At 29.7% G+C, this 22676-nt stretch overlaps 3 protein-coding genes across 4 annotated transcripts in view; 1 reads left to right on the top strand and 2 right to left on the bottom strand.

The window, feature by feature from the left end:
• LOC136075125 (uncharacterized) overlaps positions 1–22676 on the bottom strand; it is a 61245-nt gene that overhangs the window by 23573 nt on the left and 14996 nt on the right. Inside the window, exons 2-3 of one of the 2 annotated variants that reach the window (XM_065787444.1) lie at positions 3588–3863; positions 341–394 (exon numbers count right to left, since the gene is read on the bottom strand). In XM_065787444.1, the coding sequence (XP_065643516.1) occupies positions 341–394; positions 3588–3858 (325 nt within the window). In that variant the 5' untranslated portion in view covers positions 3859–3863. The remainder of the gene's footprint in view (positions 1–340; positions 395–3587; positions 3864–22676) is intronic. The other variant, XM_065787445.1, reaches the window with a different exon arrangement.
• LOC136074128 (uncharacterized) lies at positions 9316–11316 on the bottom strand. Its single transcript, XM_065786429.1, has one exon. The coding sequence runs from the start codon at positions 11314–11316 to the stop codon at positions 9316–9318; it is 2001 nt and encodes a 666-aa protein (XP_065642501.1).
• Positions 11839–12918, top strand: LOC136074127 (uncharacterized). The gene is made up of 2 exons (XM_065786428.1): positions 11839–12037; positions 12147–12918. The coding sequence occupies exons 1-2, from the start codon at positions 11937–11939 to the stop codon at positions 12916–12918; spliced, it is 873 nt and encodes a 290-aa protein (XP_065642500.1). The 5' UTR covers positions 11839–11936.

The following is a 22676-nucleotide window of genomic DNA, read 5'->3' as shown; positions in this document are numbered from 1 at the left end:
TATTTTTTTATTTTTGATGATTATAATTTACTCAAGAAGAGTTGGCTTTTCCAAAAAAAATAAATTGATAACTATAAAAGATTAACTATGCCACAATATGTTTTATATCATTGCAATCATCATCATTTTTATCATCTTTTTCAACATATTCATGATATTTATCATTACTATTTTCATTGTATATTTTCTTTATTTAAAACCACTTAACTAGGAATTATCTGAAATCAGAGCATCTTTTGGTAATAATAAAGGCATCGTGTAAAACTCTACCGGTTAAATAAACAGAAATATATTTTCATTGTTTGTTTTCTTTATTTACCATTATTTAATTAAGAATTACCTGTATTCGGAGCATTATTTGGTATTACTGGAGGCATTGTGGAAAACTCTCCTGCTAAATGAACAGAAATATATTTTTAATTGGTATAACACTATTCTAAAAATCGAAGTATAGTAATAATATTAAAAGAAAATAATTTATTAAAAAATCATAATCATTATCATTGTTGTCAACAACTATAATAATTAACTTATTATTTTTATAAGTTTATTTGAAATTTTTTTTTTTTTTTACATCTTCGCTTCCAACAAGGCTGCAAGCAGCGACTAATTAAATTTGGAAGTTACTGAAAAAAGAAAAGATGAAGATTGTAGAGCAAGATAACAATTGACGGACGACTTAAAGGATTGCAAATTATATGAATCAGGAAAGCATGATGAAGAAAGCGAATTCCAAAGAGCTGATGTTCGAGGAAAAAAACTAGACGAATAAGCGTTTTTGGAGCACTTAGGAACAGTCACAGAAAAAGGATGACACTTAATTGAATGACGAGTAACACGAGAATGAATTTTAGTAGATGGCACAAGAGACGCTAGCTCTTTAGAGCAGTGCCCATTATAGTATTTGTAGAAAAGAGAAAGAGAAGCAACATTACGACGATGTGATAAGGGTTGAAGGTTGGCTGCAAGAGCAGGTCCAATGCGTTTTTGCACCTTGTCTAAAAGAGAGAGTGCATCATTAAAAGAACCGCCCCAGATATGGCAACAGTATTCCATACAAGGCCGGATTTGAGATTTATAGAGATAGAGAATAGAATCCGAAGTAAGAAAGTGACGAGCTAGATAAAGAGATGCAACCTTACCAGATGCTAATTTTGCAACAGATTTAATATATTTCCAAGAAAGATCGGAAATAAGAGTTAATCTTAGAAGATGAAGAGTAAATGACTCATCGAGTACATCAGCGTTCATAAATATAGGAAGATCTAAATTATTGCGATAATAATTGGCTGAAAAAAATTGAGTTTTATCTGTATTGAAGTTCATCAGCCACTGTGAGCCCCATGCTGTAGCAGAAGTGAGATCCTTTTCAAGCTCAAATGCCCCCTCCAAGCAATCATAGGGTGTTGGTTTCTTATCACGACAAGAATAAATGGTAGTATCATAGCAAACAATGCCACCTTAGATGTGAGAATATCTGGAAGATCGTTAATGTAAATTAAAAAGAGTATAGGGCTAAGGATAGAACCTTGAGGAACCCCTGAAGTTACAGAATAAGAAGAAGAGTGTTGTCCATCGAGGACAACTTTTATGCTATGATTGGAAAGGAAGGATTCAATGATCTTAAAGATGTTGCCGGATATACCATATGAAGAAAGTTTATAGAGAAGACCAGCATGCCAAACTTTATCAAAAGCTTTTGAAATCAGCTGTAGAACAAGAAGCTTGAAATCCATATTGATGGTCAGAAAGTAAGTTATTATATTCAAGATGAGAAATTAAGTGTTTGTTAATCATAGATTCAAAAACCTTGCTTATGATGAAGAAGACTTATGGGACAGTAGTTAGACAAATCAGTTCGCTCTCCAGAATTTTTGAAGATAGGGATAACAGATGCTGCTTTCCTGCAGGCTGGAAAAAAAGACTCTGATAAGCACTTGTTGAATAGTTGTGAGAGTATAGAAGACAGCTCCGGAGAACATTTCTGCAAGACAATAACAGGTATGTTGTCTGGGCCACAAGCTGTAGAAGAGTCTTGGCAGGAAATCACTTTAGATACAGAAGCCGGAGTGATATGAATGTCAAGCAATGGATCAACCTGTTTGTTGGCAATATCAGGTAGAACGCAACTAGTGGAATCAAGAGATGATATTGATGAATAGTTTTTAGCAAACAATTCAGCTTTGTCTTTAGGTGAGGTGACAAAGTCTGAACCATACAAGAGAGGTGGAATTAAAGATTTGGCCTTATTATTGATGTCATTCAAGATTCTCCAGAAGTCACGAGAGCCTAATTTTTGAGATGAGATACGAGATATCATGACCTAAGAATAGTGGGTTTTGGCGTTAGACAAAACTTTTTTACAATTGTTTCTAGCAGTAATAAACAGACGTCTGTTTTCTGGAGAATTGTTTTGCTGATAAATATGGAAGTAACAGTTTCAATTGGCAATCGCAGCGGCACAGAGTGAGGAAAACCATGGAAGAGAATGAGGTTTGACCTGGAATAGTTGAGAGGGAACAAAATATTTTATGCCAGCCTGACTTCACGAAGTTATGTAAGAAGCACATTTGTCAACAGAAAGACAAAAGATTTCTACCCAAGGGCTATCACGAAGAAAATCACGGAAAGAATCCCAGTCAGCTTTACTGTAGTTGTAAGAGGTTTGATAATAGGGGGATTCAGGTGATGAAGAAGTATGAGATATTAGTTTTAGAGAGATCAAACTGTGATGAGAAGCACCTAAGGGTAAATGTGGAGAAACTGAGCACTGACTAGGATCAGAAACAAGACATAAGTCAAGTAGAGAAGGTAAATGTTCAGATTGTCTGGAAAGCGAGTCAGAAAGTTGACTAATTGAGTTAGAGATTGAGAAAGGCAAAAGTTGTGGGTTTTAATGCCTGCAGAATCAATGACACTAGAGCCAAGCCATTTGGAGTGGTGAGCATTAAAGTCACCGACAACAACTATATTAGCTGATGGATAAAGAGAGGGCTTGGTCAATATGATCAAATTGACTTTTATATTTATTCTAAAACTAATGATTAAACTTTAATGAATAGTATATCTGTAGTCATTATCGTAATCACCATCACCATCACCACCACCATCACCATCACCACCATCATCACTATCACCACTATCACAGCCAACATTATCAACATTTTCTTTAAGCAGAGAATTTGACGAGGAAGTTAAATAAATAAACAAAAAATACCTCCACATCATCAACATGTTATTATAGTACATATTTTATACTTATCACTGATTAATAAAGAACTTCTTTTGTGTCTTTAAATCCACTAATTGTTACTTGGTGAATTAAAAGACTAATTTAAAAACTTATCTAATAAAATATAAAGAAATAGTTTTTCAACTTAATAGCCATTTTACAAAAAATATTAATAATCAAATGTATAAAGAAATAAAACAACATCATCATCATCATGATCAAATTTTTATGAAAGCAGAGAATTTGATGAGGAAGTTAAAATAATAACAAAAAAAAATAAACATATAATGAGAGTGACAAACAACAATCTGGAAAAATTATATAATAAAAATAATAACAATAAAAAAATGTGTACTTGCAAGACGCTCCACCTTCCTTAATAATTCGTATTTTGGAATACCGACAATGGCAAGTTTTAACTTTTCAAACGTCGGATTTTTATCAATATTGAGCCATTTTGTTATCATTGCAAATGCTTTGTCTTCTGGTTTTCGAAAATTTATATTATCATTGTTAATTGAATCTAATAAATGCTGTTCAAATTTTAAGAAAATTCCAATCTTATACCAATCCTCATGAAGTAGTTCAGACAACTTAATTTGAAATATTGGATTTTGTAGGTCCATTTATACTAAAAAGCAAAGCAAAATTCAAAATTTAATCAAATAATATACATTATATTATTTTTAAAAAATGTAAAATAAGTTTTGTAAAAAAATATTATCAAATTTAGAATATTTTTATCATAACTAAATAACAATAACAATTTTTTTAAATTAATGATATTTATGTTATAACTATATAAATAACAAACTATAATTTTTCTCAATAATCAGATATTATATATTGATGAAAACTGATAGTTTAAAGAAAATTTAAAAATAAGGAGATTTTTTAGCAACAAACTAACCAAGTTTTATAATCATAAATTAAGTCAGGCCTTCTGATAATTAAAAAGATTGTAGAGCCTTATTCTAATAGCTTGTTTGACATCATAAAATCATATTACCTACTCTTCATATAGAATAATAACTTATTTTAAATATACCTCCAGCAAACATTTTTGCAGTGGATTTGCAGTGGATCTATATATGCATTAGAATTTTGCTTAATGGTTACCTTAAGGACAATTAGTGGCATATACTTTATGTTGCCAATTAATAATTTTCCAAAATGTGATTCACTGGCTAATCGTCATCTAGCCACTTTTGGTGGCTGTCACAAATAGTCTACTAAGTAACTGATTTGTCAAACCACAATTAGTCAATTAAAATGTCCATAAAGATCTAATGCAAATCCATTAAAATAGTGTTTGTTCGGCTGAAAAAATGTTAGCAATAACTAAAGGAATATTATACTCATGCCTGAATTTTTTTATTTCTTTAATTTCAAAAAATATAAAATAATAAAAAATATTACTTTAGATTTTTTGAAAGAGGCTAATCAAAAGCAAATGAATAATTTAATAATGTCAATACTGAATTAGCTGAAATAGAACCAATTTCTTGAAATAACAATTATAGTTTTTTTTAACAAAATGGTACATTCACTTGCTTTAAATAAAAAATAATTATTTACATTAACCCTAACCCTAACGCATCATTCTTACCTTCATTGAGCACCCGACTGATTATAACAGTGTATATATATATATATATATATATATATATATATATATATATACATGTAAGTATATAAATAAACCTAGTTACACCAAATAATAGGTGAAGTTTGTGATCCAAGGAAATTTTTTTTTAAATGCCCAAATCCACAGACTTCTTTAAGAATGATGAAGCTGCTATGATAACATCTCATTACTAGTTATATTCATTAGTTGTAATTATATTTTTAGTTAGCTGTATTAATATTGATATATTGACTTAAATTATAATCGGTCATATAGTTGACTAAAAACTATTGGCACTAGGTACAGTAAGCTTCCTTTTAATTGCACTAGCTGTTGTACCATTGGGCCGCTCTCTGAAAAATTAATTAAACTTCATGATAAATTGAAAACAATGATAGACACTTGATTAAAATTAAGTTAAAAGCTTATTTATTCTTAGATTGTTTTCATCAAATTTATCTGTGTTACTTGATTGCAACACTTAAATGAAAAACAAAACTGACTAATACTTATAAGCAAATTAATAAACAAGTCTACACGTAAAAAGATATTACCAAAACAACTGCAACAAAAAATTCCAATACCAATCAAAATAGAACAATCTACCAAAAAAATTCATTATGCACATCTTTTACACTGTTAAAAGTTACCGTACTTTTACAGAATGATATTCTGTTATTAATACGGAAAGTACCCATTTAAAAAAATTGAACAGAAAATGTCCTTATTCTGAAATAAATTTCAAAACAAGGAAATATTCGTTGGAAATCGGTTTTATTATGGAAGCTGAAGTAAAATTTTAGCATGCCAACGTGTCTTGTTAAAAAGCAAATTTAGATTTTTTAGCTAGCGTGTTTTTAAAAAGATAAAAATATATGATACAACTTGTGACTTTTTTAGCTAAAAAGAGCTAAAGAAATAAAAAATTGTTATTTCTTTATTTATCCTACAAAATGAATGTAATAATTAGTTATTTCTTTACCTTGTTAAATACAAACTTTTAATGAATCATGTTAAATATATATCGAATAGATTCTAAAGACTATATATACATTTTTAAGATTTAAATTCTCATATTCTTTTATACAAAAAAATATTGTTAACATGACTTTACAATTAACATTTTTATTACTGATTTGAAAATATTTTAATAATTGTAATTCAAAACTGCATAAGAAATAATCATTAGGAATATTAATAATAATAAAAATAATAATAATAATAGCAATAATAACAATAATATTAGTATAAGAATAAGTACTTTTTTTGCTCTCAAATTCGAATTCTGATAACCTCTATAATTTTGCTGTAGTTTATTGTGTACTTTTTGTTTTTATTATTATTTTTATTGCTACATTTTTATAACTATTATCATTAATAGTATATATATATATATATATATATATATATATATATATATATATATATATATATATATATATATATATATATATATATATATATATATATATATATATATATATATATGTATATATATATATATATATATGTATATATATATATATATATATATATATATATATATATATATATATATATATATATATATATATATATATATATATATATATAATATATAAAAATTTTCAAATGTATTCTACAAAATAGAGTGCTCAATGTTCTTAAAAGAACAGAGCAAATATAAATTGGTTAAAAATCACTTAAAATTTTTTTTCTCATTTAACACTGTGTTTTATCAACAAAGACTCATCAGAAATCTGTTGAGTCTTTATTGATGAAACACGGTGTGTGTTTCATCGATAAATGATGAAACACATTGTGTGTTTTATTAGTGTGTGTTCATTAAAAAAGATGAGTCTTTATGGATGAAACAAGTCTTAAATGAGAAAAAGTATCCTTAAGTGATTTTCTACTAATTTATATATACATATATATATATATATATATATATATATATATATATATATATTTATATATATATATATATATATATATATATATATATATATATATATATGTATATATATATATATATATAAAACACAGTGTAAAATGAGAAAAATTTTCGTTAGGTGATTTCTATTAATTTATACATATATTTTTTTATATATTCTTATTTTACAACTACAAAGTATTTACAAGTAATCAATCTCAGATTGGCGGTAAAGATATACAAATATAATCATCATGAACATAAAGTTTGAAATATTCGAAGTAAATAAAAATATAGTTGCATACTTCTCAGGCACATGATTAAAACAAGTACCAATTACAACACTATAATAATGTGTATGTAAAAATAATCTGAGAAATGTATCTCTATATTCTTCTAATTAAATTAAAAAATACAATAAATAAAAATAAATCTGCTGATTTTTAAGAGGAATGCTTATACGCTTTACTGTGAGTTTATTTACCGCATTTCAAAATAATGTTTGTGTATAAATATGATAGAACTGAAAAGTATATTTTAAAAAAACAAATAATTTGAAATATATTTAGAGCGCTCATTTGTTTCAGTAAGGGTTGAGCATGAGTAAATTTGTTTTTGTTGTATACTAGTTTTTTTGATAAGGGTGTTTTTGACATAAGTAAAGTTGTTCTAATTTAGATACATGGGTACTAGGGTGTCCCAAAAACACATTTTTTTTTAAATTTCAATGTGCTCTCAACTGATCCCCATTCTATAGGTCCTAAATAGCTACCAAAATTTTTTTTTTAATTTTTTAATGACTAGAAGTGATAGATGTAAATTCTGAGTTTTACGGTTTTGTACACTTATGTGTATTTACTAAAAAACAGCGCTATCTAGTATTTCAATATGTTTTAATATGATGTAATAATTAGTACACAAATAATTCCCATAGGATATTATTAAAGAATAGGATCATTCCCTATGAACATTGTTAGAGATTGATATTTTTCCCTCTGGACAATATTATTAGTTCGTATAATTCCCCATGGATTGGTTCGCAAATAACTCCATTTAGAAATTTTTTTTGAAGGAAAAAATTTCTAAATGGAATTATTAGTGCACGAAGGAATTCTAATTTGTGCACGAAGAAATTCTCGTGTAAACGGTTATAAAAGCCGTAACGGTAAACTTAGATAAAATATTATACGAGAGGGAATAACGACTTTATAGATTTTTGATGCAAGTGTAACATATAGTTTAATTTAGTTAAAAAACTGATTATTTCGAAATTCATATAAAAATGGGTTGAACAGCTAAAAAAAAAGAAGATGATAGGACAGAATAAGATAAAACGGAAAAATACAGAAAGGTTGAGGTATATTTACCTATTGAAGTACCCACTGAGGGAGTTACCTCAGAGACAGCTTCCATCTAATGGTGATATTCTTAGATACTATCAATTTATCCTTCGCGAGTTAAATACAAACCCACTTCTACTAATGTTGGTTGCAAATTGAAATCGAAATCCAAGGATCTTGTTTGTGAAAATGGTGTTTGTACAGATCCTGATAGTTCTTGCTTGGTATCTAGGATTAAAAAAATTTGGGATAATGCTGGGTTTGGCAAGAAATTTGTGATTTGTGGGTACAATATAAAGACTAAAATCATTAAACTTAATTTAAAATACAAGAAACTGATTAAATTGTCTTCTCTAAACTGGAACTGCAGTCTTGATAAGCAATCAAAGTTAGAGAAAGATTTTCTCACAGAATCCTATCAGCTTTTTGACATCTCAACTAAGAATTTTAAAAAAGATATTCTTGCTGATAGATTGAGAACAGATGATGCCAAGCTGGAAGATATAAAGTAAGTTCATTAAATAACACTTTTTTTAGTAGTGAGATTTTTTTTTCAATTAAAAGTAACTTAAGTAATAGCATATTATTTCCTTTAAAATATTTACATTTAACTCTTTACATGGTTTGGTCATCTTCCAAGAAAAACTAGAACAATTATTAATTTATTTATAAATGGCTTAATAGATTTAAATATTTCTTAGTTTTTATGAAGACCAGAAGTTATATAGGAAAGGATATACGGAAACAAAAGTCGATGAAGACTACAGTAAAAGAGTAGGGGAGAGTGGGGAGCATTGGGCACTTTTTCACATAAATGCTAATAAAACTGTTATTTTTTATTATAATCAAAATTTTATTTCAAATATATCTAGCACACATATTTGGCTGTAATTATTGCTAAGAAGAGTTTTAGTATTAAAATTACTCGCAAAGTTACATACGATTTTCTAACACATGTCCAAAGTGCCCAAACCTCCCTGTGGTTGGGAGGTTTGGGCACCCCTGTGGGGAGGTTTGGGCACTGTAATTAATATGCACGATATTGTTTTAATATACTACTATGCTTAAGTATTATATAGCATTGCTATAAAAAATTGTAATCCAACTTGTAATACAAACATTTTTTCTTATCATAAACTTTACAAAAAATTAAACAATGTCACTTGGAATCAATACTGCACGATGTAGGACTTAATAAGACTTATCTTAAATTTGGTATAACCCAAAGAGGCTTGTCAAATTTATATTTTAGACTGCCACGTTTTATCCATGTTGTTGGTGTAGGCAATTTTGTCTTTATATCCTCCAGGGGGACGCTGGCTACGTCCTCGATGTCAGGAAACATAAACGTATTTCTTATCTTACTCGCTCTCATGAATTTGACAGTTGCCATGGAGTGATTAACCTCTTCGACTATTCCAACATAATGATAAACAGTTTTTTTGGTGTCAAATTTAACTAACACAAAGTCATTGATTTGGAATTTTCTATCCATAACAATTACATCGTCTACATCAAAATCTTCTTCCGATGAATCAATTTCAACAAGGTCTACATCAGAAACGGAAGCATTTTTTATTTCATCATCACTGCTAATCTTCGTGCTTTTCTCGTTTCTAGAGCATTTTCGATTTTTATTGAGCTCTTTGATCTTATCTTTTCTTTTTCTTTCTTTTTCTTCCATTTCTATAATTCTTTTCTCGGGTGTGTCTGTCAATATTCTAGTTTTTCCTTTCTTCCGTTTCATGCCATCCAATTTTCTGGGGCCGGCTTTCGGAAATGGTCTTACTAAATCAGGTGTTACATTGACAGTGCCCCTAGTCTGGTTTTTAGATAAAGATTCCAGTTGAGATGGCCCAGTGGCTTCCACATTTGAACTTGTACGATCCTCCAGACTCAGATTTTCTTCTGTTGAAGGCTGTTCCATGATAGGTTGTTCTAAAATCCATTTTTCTGTAGCAACATTATTCTCTTCCGGCAAGCAGCGATCAGTTATAGAAGAACAAACAAAATCTTCATCAGAGAAAATGTTTGAATTGAATGGCCAAATGCCAGGTTTTTTAAATCCTGTTTGAATATTTTGCAACTTGAATGCAAGTGGGATGGCTTTTGCTGCTAATTTTGGGATTTCATAAATTGTTACGGTTTTGCCAGGATTGCTTACCATCCAATCTGTTACAACAGTGTTATAATAAGTTTTGAGTGGCCCATAGACAGTCAGGTCTAGGGGTTGCAGTTTATGGCTGCAGTGCGGTGGGAAAGTCATTAAAACAATGCCTGATTCTTTACAAAAATCAAGAACTGGTACTGAAATATGGCTCTCGTGATTATCCAGCAGCAATAGAACTGGTGAGGAAGGCGTTGGTTTTGCGTGTTTTGCAAAATGGTGTATATATTTTAAAAAACATGGTGCTGTCATCCACCCTGAAGGATGTGCTGCTCCATCTGAACCAACAGGTGCATCATTTAGCATATATGTTTTGAAATTAACCCGTGGGAATATGAAAAAGGGTGGTATTGAGTTACCCAATGCATTAATACCGCAGCAAACCGTTACAAGTGTCCCTCTTTCAGCTGACGTTACTTGCCCAACTTGCTTAGTGCCTCTGAGAGCAATCACTTTCTGGGTTCGTTGTACTGTTGATAATCCAGTTTCGTCTATATTGTAAATAGACTCAGGGCCGAAGCAATGCCGTTCATATACAGTTTTAAGATTTTCAAAAAAATCTCTGACATTTTTCTTATTGAAACTTGTGGCACGTGAGAGACTGGTAGCTTCTGGTGTCCTTATCGAAAGATGAGGTTGTCTTTTAAAAAATCCCCTTAGCCAATCATTGGATGCAAGTTTCTTCTCTGTCCAGTTGTCTGGTATTTTTTTATTAATAGCAGTGGCGTATTCGTAAACCAATTCACGTGCCTTCAGTTTTGACATTCCATGGTTTAGTTTAAATAATGTTACAAGATATTCTGAAATTTTTTCTTCTTCATCTTTCATGAATATTTGGGATGATATAAATTTAGAAGAAATATCTTTCACAACGCCACCCTGTTTTATGTATCTTTGAAGGTTAGACCTGGGTATATCATATTTAATCGCAGTAGTTTTAATTTTTCCTCCTTTAGAAACCTCTTCCAATGCGCGCAAAATAACATCTCTAGGTATTTCACGTCGTTTATTTCTTTTTTTAAATGAAAACGGCATTGTCCTGAAAAGAAATGATTAAATATTCAATTCAATATGCATAGCAAAAAACTACAAACGTATGACACCAAAACAAACTATAAAAAAGGGGGAGCATTGGGCATGCCCAAACCTCCCTCCTACCTGCGTGCCCAATGCTCCCTATAACCTCACTTTTCAAATAGATTTGAATAAGTTTATTTTTATCAAATGTTAAATCCTAATTGCCAGGTAAATATAATGTTTATTAAATGCAAAAGAAAAAGTTAACACAGATACTTACACTTTCTTGCAGATTTCTTTGTTATCTTTCTTCAAATCCCAAACAAAATATTTACTTTTGTACACAACAAACCATTAAGCGCATGTAACTTGACAACCAAGTGAAATGACAGAGACACTTTTGGTGAGCGGTGTTACCAGTTATAAAACTATAATGCTATGGTAGAAAACAAAAAATATCTAGAATAGATTATGAGAAATGAGGGGGTGCCCAAACCTCCCGACTGCCCAATGCTCCCCTCCCTCCCCTACTGGATGCAAACAGGAGAAAGAACAAGCTAGATAAGTTGAAAGAGAAAGAATTAGAGAGACAGAAAAACTTAAAAGATATCAATGATCTTTTGTTGTCACATGACTCCATGACAGAAGAGATTCAATTCAGCAGTGAGGAAGAAAAGTCAAACGAGGACTGTGAAATCAGCGAGGAAGATGATTTCCTGGGTAACGGTCGGAAACGCAGGTATAGTATTATTTTAATAACATAGTTGTAATTTTCACAAGCTAAAGCTGTTTTATCGAAAAGTATATAATTATAAATAGGTAGAAAAATATTATAAAATGATACCTAGGTACAATTCTGGAGATACGATAAATCTAGCAGTGAATGTTGAAAAGCTCATTGAATGTACTGCTGTTCCAGCAACAAGATTCAATGTTGGTGTACGACCTCATCTGGCAATTTTAAGTGAAGTATTTAAAGCTGGAGGTATAGAAATTAATGATATACCGCTTTCAAGAAGCACACTTCATAGAAAAAAGTTCAAATATGTAGAACTTGAAGGAGACTCGGAGTGGATTTCAATATCTAATCATCTTAAAGGCCGACGGCTTATTCTTCATTTTGATACCAAACTGTTGGAACAAATTACCACTGGGCTTAACATTATCCAAAAAATTGGGCGACATGCAGTCTCAGTGAGTTCCCCGGATGATGATACCATGGAAGATTATCTTTTAGGTGTTGTTCAATGTTCCTCTTCAAAGGGAGTTGACCAAGCAGAACAAGTGCACAATCTTTTAGAATATTACGGATGTACAGAGCAGATCATTGGTATATGCTGTGATACAACTGCAAGCAATACAGGCGGAGTAAATGGAGCAGTCCAAATTCTTACAGATATTTTGAAATTACCAATTTTGTGGATAATGTGTAGGAGACACATATATGAAGTATATGTATCTCACTATATGGCTGCTCTTACTGGTGAGAAAACTAAAGGTCCAAGAAGAGCTCTTTATGTCAAGCTAAAGAACAAGTGGCCTGAAATCTGTGAGAAAGTGAATGAAGTGAAAAATTTATGTAAATTGGACTGGCAAAGAGATGATCTGAAAATTGGCTAAAAAGTTTTTTAGGATTTCTGGCTCCCTACAATGATTTGAAAGCTATCCAGACAGCCTATGCATTGAGAAAAGTTAGTAAGAATATTGGAAATGCTTTGCTTCTCAGCATGGGACGCCATACGTGGTACTTAACTCCGCAACTCTGTGTTTTGTCCTTTTGGGATAAAGAAGTTCCTTCTGAAACAAAGCTAAGAATGCTGTTAACTCTGATTGAGTTTGAAGAGCCAAATGAATTTCAGCGTTGTAAACCATCAAATGTACAAATTGGAGAGACCACAGAGCTACCTGAGTTGATTTCCAAGCAAAGCTACCTTCTCTTCAAACATTTTAAAATATCAAGAGCAAGTATAAAAGAATGGCTTAATAATAGTCTTGATACTATAGATGTTTTTAACCATCCTCAGTTGCTAGATTTTATTGCATGGATCAAAAACATATCATTTGTAAATGATGGTGCAGAAAGAAACATTAAGCTCATTAAAGATTTTCTTTCAGCTACTAGAGATGAAGATCACCTTCAAAATGTACTTTTTGTAGTTAAAAAGTCTAGAAAAAACTTGACTAAGGCTATGACTAAAAAGGAGCTTGGGAACTGTTCAAAAAGCTTGATAGATTATATTTATAAATATTTTCATATTTATAAATATAATCTATCAAGTTAAATAGTAGAAAACAATTGGAAATGATTTATACAAATTGTTTTGTTTTAATTTTCTAAAATGTGTTTTCTATTAATGTTAAGCTAGCTTAACATTAAAACAGTAAAACTTAGATTTATCTAGCACTTCCTGTCAAAATAAAACCGTCAAATTTTTTTTAGTACTTATTTAGGTCACATAGAATGGGAATCAGTAAAGAACTTTTTTTTTTTTTTTTGGGACACCCTAATGGGTACTGCTCCATGCTTAAATGGCATACATGAGATAGCTATGCATGAATGAAAGGTAGACAAGTTTTAGTCCTTTTTGTAACAAAAACTGTCTTGCCTGGTAAAGTAAACCTATGTTCTATGATATTTTCGTGTTAATGTAGTTTTTGTGGGGTTTCCAAGAGATGTGTTCATCAATTAGAACTCCTAAAAAAACTCTGTATTTAGAGCTCTTTTGATGGTTATATTTTCTATATTAATTGTTAATTCCACTATAATCATTTAATTAAAAAAATATCCAGAGATATTTATATAATTTGTTGATTGGAGTGGAATAGTATATGCTAGTTTTTTCTATATTGAGTGACAGTTTTTTCATAGAGATCTTCGATTGTCTTTGATGAGTAAAATAAGTTTGTATTGTTGGCAAACATTATATATAAACACACCAATTTCTGTTACTAAGGTAGTTTTTAAACCAATTTAAAGCCAGATTTTTTATACCATACTTTTTCATTTTTCTTAGTAAAATCTCATTGTTGATGGAGCCAAATGTCTTTGACAAATCAATAAAATCTCTAATGCAATTTTTTTTTTTTAAATGATCTACTTATCCTATTTGAGAGGTCAAGGATTACATGCTCAGTTGAGTGTAGCTTTTGGAAATCATATTGACCTTTATTGATAATTTTGTTATTTTTTAAATATTCTTTTAATTTATTATAGATTATTCGTTCTAGAATTTTTAAAAGTTAACACCTTAGATAAGCTTTTATAAAATTTAATTAAGTTGAAACATCTGGTATAGTATGTAAACTTATCCTTTTAAATTTCTTATAATAAATTACAATATTTCTAGGGGTTATATATACCCTTGTTATTCAAGTAATATAAAAAAAGCGTTAAAAAAACAAACAAATAATAAGACTTCAATGTAATGTGTTTTTGCGTCTTAAAAAAGAAAAATAAGGTTTCCAAAACGACAATGTGACGTAATCACCGTTGTCTTCATTCAAACCACCTTCATTTGGAGAACACTGGTGAAACTGTATTTTTAAGGACTCTCTCACTTTTCTCTTAAAATAGTCTTCCTCTACTTTAACAGTATTGTTATTATTCCAGCCAAAGGCACCATGGCAATTTCTGGAATGCCCCGCAACGGCCGAATTTTTCCATTTTCCCTCAAAAGTATGTTTTTGATGTTGGCAAATGCGAGTTGAAACCTTAAGTTTCGTTTCACCTACATAGAGCTTTCCACACGAACACTCCAGTTTGTAGACTCCTGGGTTAGAGTTGTTGGGAAGTCGAGGCTTGTTTTTTTGAGTTATTAATTGTTGAAGGTTTTTTGGTGATTTAAAAACTGGAGTATAGCCTACACTTTTAAATATCTGTTTTAATTGATTACTTAGTTTTGGTACCCATGGTAGAGAAATATAATTTGGTTCTAGTTTTTTGATGTTATTGTTGTTGTTTTGTTGATTATTTTGCTTATTGTTTTTTATTTTTTTGACAATGTTTTGAAGTATTTTTTATTTTTTAATTTTTTATTTTTTTCGTTCTAGAAGTTTTGAGAATACTGAAAGGATTGAGATTGGTTCATAATTGTTTAAAGAATTGGTTTCTTCTGATTTATAGATTAATATAATTTAAGAGATTTTAAGTTTAACAGGTACAATATCTGTTGTAACTGATGAATTAAATACTTGGAAAATTGAATTACATATCTCCTCAAAAATATCTAACACTACTTTGCAAGAGATGTTATCGATCTCGGGGGACTTGAATTTAAGTGAATTTATAGGTATTTCAAGTTTGTCTTGATTTATTTCATTGAAATTTAAAGAGCATTTGTGAGCCTGTTAAGTAACTTTTAAATGTATTATTTGGGCATTGAATTTTTGATGCAAGATCCAATGTTAGCAAAGTAGTTGTTAAATTCATTGGAAATATCTCACTTGTTAATTAATTCACTATCATTAATTATTAAACAACAACACATTTTTTTTTTAATTATATTTACTTTTACCAATTATTCCCTTCATAATGTCCCATGTCTTTTTAAAACCTTTATTAAATTTTTGTATTTGATAGGAATAATATAAAACTTCGTTTTTTTTTTATTTTTTTAAAGAGATTTTTATATTGCTTTTAGTGGAATAGATTTGCTTTGGTTTTTGTTTTGAGGATTTTCTTATTTCTTTTGTTATCTATAGACAGTTTAAATATTTTGCTTTTGTTTCTTTTTCTTGAATTGGAAAACTTTTATTATATTGAAGGATAAATTAATTTATAAGGTTAATGTAAGCAGAGTTTGTGTTTCCTAGGTTACATTCCTGGTAGACGATTTGGTAATTTGTTGCCGATAGCAAGTTCGTAAATTTTTGAGTAGACATTTCATCGATAATTCTTTTAAAACATAAGATTTTTGAATTATTAATTTTTGTGAAATTTTGTGACAGAGAGAAATATATTGGAAAGTGATCTAAAATATCTGTTTTTATTATTCCTGATTTTAGAGAAGTATCTTTTATTAAGTTTGTAAATATATTATCAATAGAAGTAATAGATTTGGAAGTTACCTTGCTAGGTAAGTGGATAATGGGGAAGATAAAAAGTTAAAACATGTTGTCAAAGAAATTTTTATTAATGTACATTAAATTATTTATGTTTATATCTCCAATAATGAATAACTTTTTCTGTTCTCTATTTTTTGGAATCATGTTTCATAAAATTCGAAAATTTACAAGTATCACCATCAGGTAGTCTGTAGCACATAGAAACTAGAAAGTTCTTTGAGGCAGTATTAGTAACTTCCATTGTGACGACTTCACAATCATTTGAGAGTTTTAAAGATCATTTCGTATCCTAATGTTTAGATCAATCCTTATATAATTCACAACTCCTCCAAACTGATCTTTCTTTAAAAAATATTTTAAATTTTGAAATTTAGAGGTCAGAGATTGTTATATATATATATATATATATATATATATATATATATATGATAATAATAATAATTTGAGAATAAAGTGACATAGTTTAACAACTATCATAATTATGACAAAGTGATTCAGAAACACTAATAAACAAGCATGGTATAGGTCAAGTAAGCATCTTGAAAAGTTTGGTTGTTAGTCCTTTTTTAATATTTAAAATTTTTTAAATTTAAATTTTTCCTAATTTTTTCCTGTCGATGTTGAATCACGCATTTTTTAAACTAATTTGTTCCAAGTTTGTGCTGCAGATGTATAGAGAGTTTTTGTACCAAGTGATGTTCTTGCTCGGTGACATACAAGTTGGCAATTGTCTGATGATCTTGTGTTGGGGAGCTGGGAGGTTTGATTTTTTTAGAGATCAAAAAGATATGCAGGAGACTTGGTTGATATATTTTTATAAATTATGACAGACATCTTGTAGATTATTCTTTAATGTGGTGGTAACCAATGGAGCAATTAAAGCAAATTTTCAGATTGTGAACAGAAAGGAGAGTGACAAACAACACTTAAGATGAATACATTAAAGTTTGTTTAGATTTTCTTGAGAAGTTCCAGATAGTAGACTGTTACAGTAATCAAGTCGAGTGTTTACAATTCCAAAGGCAATTATTTTTGCAGCACTCTTGGTAAGAAATGAAAGAATGCATACTACAATAAAGAATATGGTAGTTTCAGGATTTTACAATATATTTTATGTGCTGGTACAAAGAGTGTGTTGAAACTAAAATAATACTGAGAATTTTTACTAAACTTAATACAGCAAGAGTTGCACCTGAAATTAAAATGTGAGTTTTGTCTTGGAATTTAAATGTTTGTTTAATAGTTCCAAATAAGACAGCTTCTTATTTTTAATTGAGGAAGTAGTTTATTGTTAAGAAACCATGTGGTGACTGAATTTGTATATTGAGTTACATTGTTTTTATTGTCTAAATCTAGTCGGATGGCGGTATACAGTTAAGTATCATCAGCATATTGATGGTGATTATATCCAAATTTAGCTATAATGCAATTTACAGTAGACACAAATATGGAAAATAAGAATGGGCCAATAACACTACATTGAAATATCTGAAAATTAATTAATTTGAATATTGAAGTAACACTTGTTGAAATATCTGAGAGTGTTGAATTTGTTGCTCCAATAGAAACAAAAGATTTTTGATTATGAAGGCAAAAAATGAGCCATTCCGTTGCAGTTCCTGTGATACCAAACTCGTTTTTTAAATTTTTATTTTTTTACGAATTAAATTAAGTGGTGATGCCTTAAGTTTGAAATTTATATATATGTATATACATATATATATATATATATATATATATATGTATGTATATATATATATATATATATATATATATATATATATATATATATATATGTATATATATAAAAATATATATATATATGTATATAATTATTTATATATATAAATATGTATACATATATATATATATATATATATATATATATATATATATTATATATATATATATATATATATATATATATATATATACACTGGCGAGCAAAAATAAGTGAACACCAACTACTTACGCATAAAATGAAAGAGCTCTGGACAGAAACTCATACAACCTTGTTTATTTTTGTTCGTACTATCAAAGAATTTATGTTTATCTTTCAAAGAAAACATGAATAAACTTTTAAACATTAGATATGAATACAGTGAACGTTGTCAGCAAAATCTGTAGTTGATATTAGAGCGTGGGTGAAATAGGACGTATTATCGCTATATTATTATTATAAAAAATAAAAGGAAAAAAATGTCTCCAAATAAAAGGTAATTTTTTTTTATTTTTATTTTGGTTATTATTTATGCCTCTAACTTATTTAAAATGAAAAATCCCCTTTAACTTTGATGTTATTGGATTCTTATGAAAAAAAAAATATTAATTTAGAATACATAGTTTATCATTTAATAAATATTTTCTTCATATATTACTCTAAAAATATTATCATTTTTCTTTCACAGAGGACCTCATTTAACAATGGAAGAAAAAGGAATCATTGTTGGAATGAGTGAGTATGGTAAATCGATACGCCAAATTATTCAAATTATGAAAGCTCAAGGTGTAAACATTAGTGTTGGTGGAGTTCACAAGATACTTTCATGTCAGAAAAACAATAAAACAACAGCTAGAAAAAAAGGTTCTGGCAGACCAAGAAAAATGACGGAAAGAGATTGTCACAAGTTAAAATTGAATGTTTTAAAAAATCGAAAAGCCACTATGACGCATATTGCAGAAACTTTTACGTGTTCTGATGATAAAAAGGTTAGCCGATTGACAATTTCGAGGTGTCTTTAAGATCAGGGGTTCAAAATACACCCATGTAAAAAAGTACCTCTTCTTACAGCACGCCATAAAAAGGCAAGGTTAGCTTGGGTAAAATATAATAAAAACAGACTGGACAAAAATATTATGGTCAGTTGAATCACGATTTTGTTTGCATTCAGATCGCCCACAGATGTGCATTAGACGTAAGAACGAACAATTAAATTCAGATTGTATTCACCAAACTGTAAAGGGTAATCTTGGAATTATGGTTTGGGGTTGTTTTTTTGCCAAAGGTGTGGGCAGATTGCATAGAGTCGAAGATGGATTACAAATATATTCCAAAGAATACATTAGTATTCTACAAAAATCTTTGCTGCCCACACTGGAAGAATTAGAAGAGGATGAAATTAAATTTTAACATGACAATGCTCCTTGCCATACGTCTAAACAAGTTAAAAAATGGCTCAAGGATAACAATATCTTCCTTTTTGAAAATTGGCCTGCCCAAAGTCCAGACCTTAATCCCATTGAAAATTTGTGGGACTATATGGATAAAGAGGTCCATAAAAATAATATTTCATCTTTGGATGATCTTTGGGCAGCCATAAAACAAGTTTGGGTTAAGATACCTGACCGTTTGATAGCAAAATTAATTGAGTCGATGCCGCGTCGATTAAGTGAAGTGATGAAAAATGGTGGTGGCCACACAAAATATTAATTCTTTTTTCAAAATGAGTCGAATATATGTGTATATATATGTATTTAACATAAGTGATATGTTATATTTTATGTATTATAGTTTTAATTAATTAATAATACATAAGTTATTGAAAAATTGTACTGTTCACTTTTTTTTGTCTGATTCTGATTCAAGCAACTCAGCTGCAACTGTTGACTGGTGAGTTAAAGAAGCCAACAGCTGCTTGAATGGCTGGGATATAATCATAAAATGCTCCTTTCATCTTGATTTTCAGTTTTGAAAATAAAAAAGAATCGAGTTAAAGAATCTTTGCATGTTTGCAACGCATCATCCATTCCAGCAGCCATTCCAAATGAGCCTCGAACTGCACATTGCAAAATAAGATTGTTGCACAAATATTGGTCAAGGCGCTTTGACAACTTGACTGCAAGTTTTATGTTTCTTGCCTGGTCGTTTCACCCAGTACATTGGCAAATCAGCAGGCAAATTTAGTTTTTCTAAGAAAGAATCCAGCTATCTTTCAATTAAGATACCTGTGTGTCTGCCTGGGTACTGTTGGACATGGGGTGTCCAGTGATGTAGTCTCCAATTTTCGTCAATAGCATGAAAAGTCCAAGAGTGTAGCTGTCCTGAACTCTAGAAGTCCAAAGGTCAGAAGTAAATGCAGCACTTTTTAGATTTGGCGTAATCTCCGTTATTAGGCTCTTCATTCCAGCTTAAACTTCTCTTGACTGAATTGAAAGCTTTCTTGAATATGTTGTTCTGTGATGAAGGCTCAGTTTAGGGTTTGCAATGTCAAACAATTTTTTGAAATCTCTTCCTTCGACTGCTGAAAAGGATGCCAGATCAGTGCAAAAGTAATCCAGCATTGCAGAGTCAAACTGTTTTTGAATGGAATAGTCTTTGTCATCTTTTGGAATTTGTTTCAAGGATTTCGACCATGGTTCGTTGTTTCTTCTTAGGAGGAGGAAGAAGGGAGTCGTCTTGGCTGTGTTTTTTTTCGAGGTGACGATGAAGTCCGCTTGTGTTTCCATTTTTTGTTTTCAAAGACTTTTTGCACGCCTTGAAAAACAAGTGACGGTGCTGAAGGCAGCACCGTCACTTGTTTTTTGAAAATATCTCCAGATTTTGTTTTTTCTTGATGACATTTCTGATTGTTGAAATGAGGCAAGAATATTTCTTTTCAATATGAACAATATGTGTCAAGTTGAATTCCACTGGTAAACTAATGAAATTAAGTCGAAAGTGCACAATTTTATACAAAAAGTTTTTGTTTTTAAAATCTAATTAAAAATATTTAAAATCTAATTAAAATTTTTTAATTAGATTGTAAAAAAAAATCTAATTAAAAAATATAATTAAAAATATAATTACAAATTTAATTTGTTTTTGTCAAAAACAAATAAAATTTTTAATTAGATTTATTAAAATCAGTCAAAATATCAATTAATTAAAAAAACAAATTATTAAGCATTTTGTAAATTATAATGATTTTTAATTTGAAAAATAATATAATATTTAAGTCTTGTTCTACTTCTCGCAAGTATTTTCTATTTCTCGTTTCTCACGAGAAGTCCAACTTCTCACGAGAAACGAGAACTAGACGAGATCTCGCTCATGGTTACATGAACTCATTGGTATTGATGCAAATTTTACTACGAGAATGTTGGCTGAAGAATTAAATACAAGTAAAAACACTATTTGGAGAATTTAAACTCACAATTTGGGTAAAAGAAAGGTATGTGCGCGTTTTGTTCCACATGAATTAAGTTAAGACCAAAAAATCGCTCATGTGGAGCATTGCAAAGACATTGTTGAAACTATTGAAAACAATCCAGACTTTCTTGATTCGATCATAACTGGTGATGAGTCATGGTGCTTTAAATATGTCCCTGAAACTAAGCGTCAATCTGTTGAATGGATGTCCAAAGGCGACCCAAAACCAAAAAAATTGCATTTCCAGATGTCTTGAATCAAGACAATGTTGATTACTTTTTATGATTCGAAGGGTATTGTCCACAAGGAACTTGCTCCAGAAGGTCGAACTGTTAATGGAAAATACTATTTAGGCATTTTAGATCGTTTGTGGAAAAGAATTTGTCGTGTTAGACCTTTACATCCTGCAGGAAAACAACTGTTTTTATTGCAAAACAATGCACCGCCTCACAAGACCAAAAAAGTGAACGAATTTTTGATGAAAAAATGGATATCTCTCATCAACCACCCTCCATATTCGCCTGACCTATCACCATGTGACTATTTTCTATTTCAAAAACTGAAAACAAGATGAAAGGAGCATTTAATGATGATATCCCAGCCATTCAAGCAGCTGTAACCGAGATGCTGAAGAACATTCCTATAAATGACATAAAAAAATCTATGTGTGCGATTGTGCCAAACATTGTATTGAGTCTTATTGAACCTATTTTGAATAAATAATAACTATCAATGATGATATAATGTGTGTTTTATTTTATATCCAAAAAGTTCGGTTATTTTTGGGACCGTGTATACAGCCCTCGAAATTAGAAAAAATATGGTCGCAAATAAATTCCTGACTGAAAATACTTTTAGGGTTGGCATTTGGCAAATCCAACCCTAATTCAAAGGCTTGTACATTTTTTTTTTAATTATCTTCAGATAAAATTAGATACACTGTTTTGGTCAGTTTTAAGGTATTTCTAACTTTTAATTTTTATTTTATTTGTCAATATTTCATCTTTACATAAGTTTAGATTATTATATTTTAGTATAAATATCAAATAGAGACATGTTTTCTTTTCGAGATTTGTTTAATGACAATGAGAAGCCTTTTTTAAAGTTAACCTAATAATTTTATTTTTAAATATTATAACTAATAAATATTTATAAAATAAACTTTAAATATGTTTATATTTATATG

Source organism: Hydra vulgaris, chromosome 01 (genome assembly GCF_038396675.1).
Source record: "Hydra vulgaris chromosome 01, alternate assembly HydraT2T_AEP".
Classification (NCBI taxonomy): domain Eukaryota; kingdom Metazoa; phylum Cnidaria; class Hydrozoa; order Anthoathecata; family Hydridae; genus Hydra; species Hydra vulgaris.
The sequence above is the reverse complement of the archived record's forward strand: the minus strand, read 5'-3'. Positions and strand labels throughout refer to the sequence as shown.

What these genes read in the sequence shown, in the direction of transcription:
- LOC136074128 (XM_065786429.1), bottom strand. Translation starts at nt 11,316, where the DNA reads ATGCCGTTTTCATTTAAAAAAAGAAATAAACGACGTGAAATACCTAGA.
- LOC136074127 (XM_065786428.1), top strand. Translation starts at nt 11,937, where the DNA reads ATGACAGAAGAGATTCAATTCAGCAGTGAGGAAGAAAAGTCAAACGAG. An exon ending in GGTAACGGTCGGAAACGCAG is followed by an intron (nt 12,038 to 12,146) that starts GTATAGTATTAT and finishes AATGATACCTAG; the next exon opens with GTACAATTCTGGAGATACGA.